The sequence below is a fragment of the Acanthisitta chloris genome, unplaced genomic scaffold (genome assembly GCF_000695815.1).
Source record: "Acanthisitta chloris isolate BGI_N310 unplaced genomic scaffold, ASM69581v1 scaffold37286, whole genome shotgun sequence".
NCBI lineage: Eukaryota > Metazoa > Chordata > Aves > Passeriformes > Acanthisittidae > Acanthisitta > Acanthisitta chloris.
In genome coordinates this window covers 691-8,529 of record NW_008680436.1, presented here as the reverse complement: position 1 = coordinate 8,529, position 7,839 = coordinate 691, and the positions used below count along the sequence as shown (strand labels likewise).

Genomic DNA, 7,839 nt, shown 5'->3' with positions numbered 1-7,839 from the left:
CTAGTGTTACCCTTCCTCTGAACGCCTGGATCATCAGGGAACAAGGATGCTGGGAACAGGGTCTTCAAGGCAGCATCTGGCACTTGAACTGCTCTGTGATTGAACCATGGTCTTGTCGTATCCTGTGGTAGGAGGGTTTGTAGTGCAGCTGTGCCTCTGTTCTTGTTTCTGAGGAGTGCAGAGTGCTCAAACTGTGAAACTAGACCAGGTGGACAGCTTTTGGGAGCCCTTGCTCAGCATCGACAGAACGTGGTTAGGAAGAAGTGTTGCTTTCTATTGGGTTTAGAGGCACGATGCTCCTTTTCTTGCTTGTTTCAGCAGTGGGGGGAGAAGCCTAGTGACTTCATTTTTTTCAGCACCTTTGCACTAATTTAGCAGGGTCAGATGTTTCCTTTCACTGGCATTTACTCATTTCAGAGAAGTTGTTGCTGTAAGCAGAGTAGTTGCTCTTGTTTTGGCCTCTAGTTCTAATTTTTGCAGCTTGAGTTTTAGAGGTAAAAGACTTCTTTAAAGAAAAAATAAACAAAAAATCACCTTTTTTGCTGTTGATATAGTTTCTGAGTTTTTTAAACTATCGTTAGGAGTTTCTCAGGAATAAATCAGCTGAAGCAAAGCAGACAAAACCATCAACTTAGGAGTCAGCAGACGTGTTTCACGGGCACTTCCACACTAGAGTTGATCCTGGTGGGCTGGCAGGGGATGCTGCTGCCTTGGTGACCTCTTCCCACCTGTGTGCATAGCAGTGAGCGACAGCTGCCAGCAGTCGTGTCCCCTCCCGAGCATTTTGGGGGCTCTGTGTGGTGAGAGACTGACTGACCTCCCTGTCCCATGTGGGAGGAGCCCACGAGGGCTGGTCAAGGTCACCTCTTTCTGGTCTCTGAGCTAGGAGCAAACGTTTGGTTGTAGACATGACAGAGTGTTTATGTTGTGAGATGCAGCCTGAGGGGGTGTATATGTTAATTTATTACAAAGCATTATACTTTTCTATTGTTGCTACTAACTTTGGTAGAATTCTGGGCGATGGGAAGAGGCGGAGATGTGGGAGTTGTCCTTTGAACTGATCGCCCCGTGAATGTGATGGACTGCTCCGTCCAGAGGGCAAACCTGTTTTCCCCAAGCACATCCTATGCTTGTGCTGTAAATAACTGGTATTCCTGTACTATCAGAAGTCAGCTCTGCTTTTTTGGGTGGCAAGGTTGTTTCTGCAAGGCGCTGCACTCCGGTTAATTTATAATAAAAGCAATCATTGCCTGATTTTTCAGTGCAGTAACTTTTGTTTAAAACCAGTTTTTGTTTGGATCAAGGTGGAAAAGCTGATGCTTGAAACCAGCGTTCCTTGTTTTATGAAAGGTTCTTGCTTATGGTTCTAGACATTAAGAATTTGCAGACATCTGTTAAAGAATTTAAGCTTTTTTGTTTGGCATATGGCAGCTCAGTTGCACCTTCACCCTGGCAGGAATGTCTGTGGAAACCCTTCCTTGCAGAAGCCAGCTTTCTCCCTGTCCCAGAGCAGGAGGGAGGAAGAAAGGTGTGCAATCTGCAAGGGATCTGCTGCTCGCCAGCTGTATCATTCCCACTACTCACACTCTTGCAGCAGCAAGTTCAGTAAGGTCAGCTCTTCCACCTGGGATACCTGTCCTGGGGTATAAGTAGGTGAAGCTCAGTTGCAGTCCCTGAACATGTGCAGGCTCCTGCTCAGTTAAACATTTATCTGCTTATGAAATTAGCCTAGTTTATTCCAAGTGTGATTCAGCACAGAAACTCAAGGACCTCCCAGCCTGCTGTTCCTCTTGTTCTTTCGTTTTCTGACTGCAATGGTTTGCTGTTGATTTCCACCCCTACTCCAAGAGGTGCAGAGCTTTCATGTCAATGAACTGGAGCTTGTATGCAGGTCCCAGGGGAGCCCTGGCCAGCAGGGCTGCACAAAGAGCCTTTGCAAAGCAAGGACTGGTTTCCCGACTGGAGCAGCAGCGTGGGACCGGCAGGAGGAGAGAGCAGGGCTCTCCAGCGCCTGTGTCCACGGCATTGCCTTCCACCTCCTGCTCGGTGCAGCACAGATAACCATCGCCCATGCATCTTCCTTCCCGTCCTGCATCCGAGGAAGGGCTGATTGCCAGCTCGGCGCTTCCTGCTGCGGATCACCCCGGCACGAGTGGGGCTGGGAATAACTCGTCTGCTTTGTTTTTAATGAAGCTAATTATCCCGCCAAAGAGAGAAGAAGGGGTGCGGGACCCCTGGCAGCAGCTGTCCATGTGGGCTGCTGCCAGACTCCAGCCTTGCGGGGTGGCTGCTGCCGGCTCCTGCCTGCACCCCAACTTTCTGGTTCTTTACACTGTTGATGTGGAGCAGTGCTTTTCTCTGTGTTTTAGCAGACCTGTTCCTCTCTATTCTTTACAGTTTTTGCTCTTGGGTTCCCCCTTGCCCGTTTTTAATGATGTGTAGATAGATTTTTGTGAAATTAAAACCTCTTTATTAACCCTCTCTTGGTTTGGAATCTTATTTCCACACGGCATTGCACCTCTCCCTTCTGTCTGGCATTGGGACTTTGCTCAGTTGCCCGGGAACATCCTGTGTGTGTTCATTGCTTCTGGACACACCCAAATCCTAGCCCCCCTGACAGAGATGTGTCCCTGCAGGGGACATCCTGGTCCCTCTCTGGATCCCCGTGGATCCCAAGTAGGAGGGAGATGCCCTCCTCCCCTGGGGCAAGGACAAGTGATCCCTGGCGTCTGTCCCCACGTGCACACTGTCCCCTCATTTACCTTTCATACCACAGCTATATACTGCTGTTGGAGTGATAAAGGAGGGAGTGGCTCCGGCTGTATACTGGACCTTTAGCCCGGAGCTGCAGGCACCAGCATGGGATGGTAGAGCCCTGGCTTCCCGGGAGTGCCCAGCTTATGCATCACCTCTGAGTGCAGGGAGGGCAAAGGAAGGACGCAGGGAAGAGGAGCCAAGGGTCCTTCCTTATGGTGCCAGTGCCTGGTCAAGACCTGTGTCTCCTTGTGCACCATCTCTTTGACAAATAAGCCCCACACCTGGGCTGAGCCCAGGGGCTGGGGGGGAGACACAGCCCTGTTTTCCAGATTGATTTTATTTAATAAAAAGTAAGGAGCTGGGGTTGTCCCTGTGCCCAGGCTCATGCCCTAGAAGAGTCCTTTGTCCTTCTTGAGCTTCTGTTGTTTCCACAAGGGCAGGTTGCCGAAGGCGGGACGGCTCATGCCAAAAACAGCCTGGAAGTCCTTGTCGGAGAGATGAGCCTGGGGGAGAGGAGAGGAGACTGAGCTAAAGCACAGGGAGAGCTTCCCCTCTTTCCCCCCACTAGCTCCATGGCCTTATCTCACCTCCTTCCGGCTGGGATCCACACCCTGTGGCAGATCCTCAGCTGAGGTGTTCACCAGCACATCCACAGGGAAGGTCTCCAGTTTGGTGGGGAGGAGGGTGGTTGAGGCGGTGAAGACCTCTTGCTTGGATGTGAATGCCTGGGTAGGGAGGGCAGGTCACATCAGGGGCTGGCCCAGGAATGGAGGCACCAGGTTGGGGCCAGGTGTCCTCTCACTGGAGGATCTGTCCTTAAAGCTCCTTGTGTCACCTGCCAAGGGGATGGAGGAGCTTTGCATGCCCCAGCCCAGCTGCCCCTTTCCCCGTGCCACTTACTGAGGTGAGCTGCCCGAGGCTGCTGTCATCACCCAGCTCAGCTCTCAGCGTCTCATAGGATTTCTTATCCTGGGAGGAGGACAAAGGCACTCAGCCTCTGGGTACAGGCAGGGGTCAGGCAAACTGCTGCCCACACCCCGGAGACACTGATGGGGGCCAGACCCCCATCTAGCCCCTTCTGCAAAGGGTCCTCCTGGTCTTTCAAACCCCCTCCATGACTCACAGCCCAGTTGAGAGGGTCCCAGGCCAGGAACCAGCCAGTGAAGGTGGGGGGCTCATAACCCTGCTTCACCACAATGATTGGGGTGTCAAGGTCACGCCCACTGGGGTGGCTCCGCAGGTACTCCTGTGCCATCACTGCTGCGTCCTTCTTCTCTGACTCATTGGCGCCTTGCCCAATCCAGAGGAAAACCTGCAATGAGGTTACCATGTCCACCACTGGGGTGAGATGGGGCCCTCTGGGGCCATGCCCAACCTATGGTTAGAGGCACACAGGAGCTGTCCACAGGGAAGGACACCAGGAGTCCATCCTCAGCACTCCCTGGAGTAAGAGGGCTGGAAAAAAACATCATGGGTCCACGGTTAATGGGGGTTTCCAGCCTCCCATGCCACCACCTCTGGCCGCTGCAGGCCCTCCAACCTCTGGAAACATCAGCTTGTGGGATCAAAGGTGTGTCTGTCACTCCATGCCCTCCCTGCCCCAGCTCACCTGGTCCCAGGCATCTAGCAGGTAAATGTCATTTTCATCCAGGTCATCCTGGGTGAAGTCTATGATCTCTGTGGCCAAGAAGGTGCCTGTCTTGTTGGAGCACTCAAAGAGTCGTGGGGACACGGAGGGGTTCTCCTCCTGCAGCCTGACAGAGGAAACATGGTAGTGGGAATGGGGCTCACCCTGCTTGGGTGGGCTGTCTCACTCCAGAGGGTGGGTAGGGACAAGACTGGTACCTCTTGCTGCTGGCATACTGGGACTTGCCCCCCAGGGCCAGCCAGAACTCAGGTGGCTCCTGTCCCTCTGCAATCACTGGCTTCTCCGACTTAGAGATGATGTCAGCCACTGTCTTGCCCATCTCACGCTCATCCCCACTGCAGCCCTACCAAGCAAATACAGCGGTTCCATCACTGGCCCCAGTCAAGAAGGAAGAAGAGAAGGTGGGGACATTTCACTCTGGGTTAGCAGCGTCTGTGCTACTCCCTAGCAGTACCCACCTTACCATACCAAAGGTAGCAGCAGCTGGGGGTTCTGAGCACAAAGACGTCATTGGAGTTGAGGGAGGAGGCACGGACAGGCACCTCGATGGCCTTGGTGTTGTATTCATTGGTGCCATGCACGTGGAAGAGGCGGGTGGAGGGTGTGGGCTCTGTGTTGCCCTCCCGTGACGTGCCACCCTGGGAAGCAGGGACAGGAGGTCACCACTGGTGCCACAGGCTCACTCTCCTGCCTCCTCCCCACCAGCCCCATGCTCACCGCATACACCACCATCTTGCCCTTGAAGATGGCCATCAGGTGGGCTGGCTCCTTGCCCATGGTGACACGGATCTGCACGGGCTCATTGTTGTACTTCTGGTCCAGGATGACGGTCTGGTAGGCGGAGGCAGCAAGCTCATCTGTGCTGGCTTGGCGGCCCTGGGCAGGGCAGAGCAGGGCTCAGCACCCATCAACAACCCCCTTTTCCCTTCTGGAAAGAGGGAACTCTCATGCTATTCCCATGGGATAATGCATAGTATGAGAGGACCCCCGGTCCAGGGAGTTAGACCCCTATCCCCCACCCATGGGTCAATGACCTAGAGGTCTCACCTGCCAGAGGTAGATGATGCGGTTCACCTTGGGCCCAACAGAATAGGTATAGAGCACCAGGTAGCAGTCCCCGCCGTAGAAATGTCCCAGCCACTTCTTCTCTACAGGCACCAGCTCATTGTTCTCTACACGCCAGACCTGGTGGGACAGGGACAGGGATATGCGGCTGTCAGGGTTGTTGCATCCCCCTGCCCTGCAGACCCTGGACCCCACAGCATCCCTTGGTATAGCAAAAGAGGTGCCCAAGAGGGTCACACATTCATCCACAACCACTGTACCTCCACCTCCCCAGATCCATCATCCACCATCTTCTGCTGGGCAGCCATCTGGGGCTTGGCATGCAGTGTGGTAGCGTCGAACTTCACCTGCTCCACCTTGGCTGCAGTGAAGGGCAGAAGGGTGAGCCAACTCCCTCAGGCCATGGGAGGTCCCTACAGCCACCACATCCCAAAGCAAAGAGTCCTGCCAAGTTGGAAGGGGACACTCACCCACTTTTCCCACGGTGTGGGTCTTGCCCAACCCACTGGTCTGGTTGGGGACAGTCCATTTTTGGAAAAGCTGCCTGAATACGGTTGATTCTGACCCATCATTCTCTGTCTCCACGCTGGTGCTGTCCGGGTAGTTTTTGGCTTTGATGAAGCCCTGGGGGGATCCAGACACAATGTGGGCATGAGGCTCCTGGCACCCCAGGAAGCAGCCAGGCTATCCCATAACCAACCCCTAACCCAACACCCACCAGTGCCCTGCTCATCGCCTGCTGCTTCTCCTCCTTGTTGGCATTCTTGCCCTTCCACACAAAGATCTTGAGACCTCCTTGATCAAGGATGTAGCAGTCCTTGGAGAAGGGAGAACAGCAGAAATTAGGACTTTGGGCAGCCCACCAAAATTGACTTTTGAAGGGTTAAAGCTGCCAAGGAAATTGGGCAACTCCAAGCATCCCATGGGTGACACACCTCATGCAGGAGCATGTCCTGAGTTAGGGGTCGAATTGCCACCTCCTGTATGACAAGGTTCCCACTGGCATTGGAGACGCTGACAGGAGAAAAAGAGAGGAAGGAGGGGTTAGAAACAGGGTTGGAAAACACCATCCCCATTTTGGAGTGGCAGTATTAGGTGGAGGAATCCCATCCCCATCCTCTTCCCCACCCAGATCATGGCACAAGTGATGCCCAGGGATGCTCTTGCCCTGCCATGGTGACAAACTTGTTTGTAGCTTGACCTGCCATGTAGCTTACTCATGGCCATGAGTAGGGACAAAGGGGTGTCAAATGTGATGGGGCCACCAGGGACATTGCCACTGTATCCAAAGGTGATGCTTGCATGAGCATCTTGCTATTGGCTACCAACCCTGTTGGCACCAGGGACTCCTCTTGCTTCAACAACACCCAAAGGACCTATCCCCACCCCTGCTATGGCCTTGACTCTTCTTGGTGGCTGTTCACAGGGACAGGAATTGAGGAACATAGCCACAGCCTCCCTGGGCAGCGATGGGTGCTGTGTCCATGCAAAATGTCCTCTGTGGGTAGCCCACCCCTGATAACTCACTGGTAGAGCTTGAGGGAGGACTTGATCATCTGGTCCACTTTGTCATCAGGGATGACTGGCTGGATGTCCCTCTTCTCACCCAGCACATGTGTGAGGACCTTCATGAGCCCTGGTGAGGCATCCTCGTCCTCACCGTCCACTATGCCCACTTGGGCACGGCCCCCACGTTCCCGGTCCCGGATGTCCTTGGCCAGGGTCATTGCCTGCACCCAACAGAGAAGGGGTAAACTTGCATCAGGGAAGGAGTGGCTGGTGACCCCCCACCTTCCTGCAGGAAGGGACCCTGACACCCCCTGGCCATACCCTCAGCCTCTCATTTCGGTTGCTCTCAGGGCCATTCCACTGGATGATGAGATGGCCCAGGTCCAGCAGGAACACGTCCCCACGGTTGAAGCTTTTCCAGCTCATCTCCACCTGCAGCAAGATGGGATTGGGAAGGGTGGGTGTCAAGCAGCAGGATGCCTGTGTTCCCATGGCTCTGCAGCCCTCACCTGCCCTCACTCAGTGCTGATGAGTCCAGCCTATATTCCTCCTCCCTACTCCAAGAGGGGCATTTGGGGTGCAGCTGTTCCTGAGGCAAGGCAGCACCATCCCACACCAACTCTGTCCCCTGCTTGTGGGCAGCTGTGACTGGGGATCTCTGGCCTGCTCTTGATCCCAAACAGCATCTCTGCATAGAGGTTGGTGTCTGGGGACTTCTCACATCCTGTAACTCACCTCTCCTGCCACCACATTCTTCTTGCCCTTCACATGCAGCAGGCGCTGGATGTTGTAGGTGTTCGTCTCCACGTGTTTCATGCCTGAGGCCACTCCACCCTTCTTATAGCTGGGGGGGACAGACA

At 54.2% G+C, this 7,839-nt stretch overlaps 1 protein-coding gene across 1 annotated transcript in view; it reads right to left on the bottom strand.

Annotated features, from left to right (window-relative positions):
• Positions 1-3,146: 3,146 nt before the first annotated feature.
• LOC103805068 (villin-1-like) overlaps positions 3,147-7,839 on the bottom strand; it is a 5,340-nt gene continuing 647 nt past the window's right edge. Inside the window, exons 3-18 of the mRNA XM_009077703.1 lie at positions 7,715-7,823; positions 7,301-7,411; positions 6,998-7,200; positions 6,406-6,484; positions 6,189-6,287; positions 5,941-6,094; positions 5,731-5,831; positions 5,453-5,590; positions 5,123-5,281; positions 4,864-5,043; positions 4,603-4,748; positions 4,367-4,511; positions 3,881-4,069; positions 3,658-3,726; positions 3,345-3,482; positions 3,147-3,260 (exon numbers count right to left, since the gene is read on the bottom strand). Of these exons, the coding sequence (XP_009075951.1) occupies positions 3,147-3,260; positions 3,345-3,482; positions 3,658-3,726; positions 3,881-4,069; positions 4,367-4,511; positions 4,603-4,748; positions 4,864-5,043; positions 5,123-5,281; positions 5,453-5,590; positions 5,731-5,831; positions 5,941-6,094; positions 6,189-6,287; positions 6,406-6,484; positions 6,998-7,200; positions 7,301-7,411; positions 7,715-7,823 (2,134 nt within the window). The remainder of the gene's footprint in view (positions 3,261-3,344; positions 3,483-3,657; positions 3,727-3,880; positions 4,070-4,366; positions 4,512-4,602; positions 4,749-4,863; positions 5,044-5,122; positions 5,282-5,452; positions 5,591-5,730; positions 5,832-5,940; positions 6,095-6,188; positions 6,288-6,405; positions 6,485-6,997; positions 7,201-7,300; positions 7,412-7,714; positions 7,824-7,839) is intronic.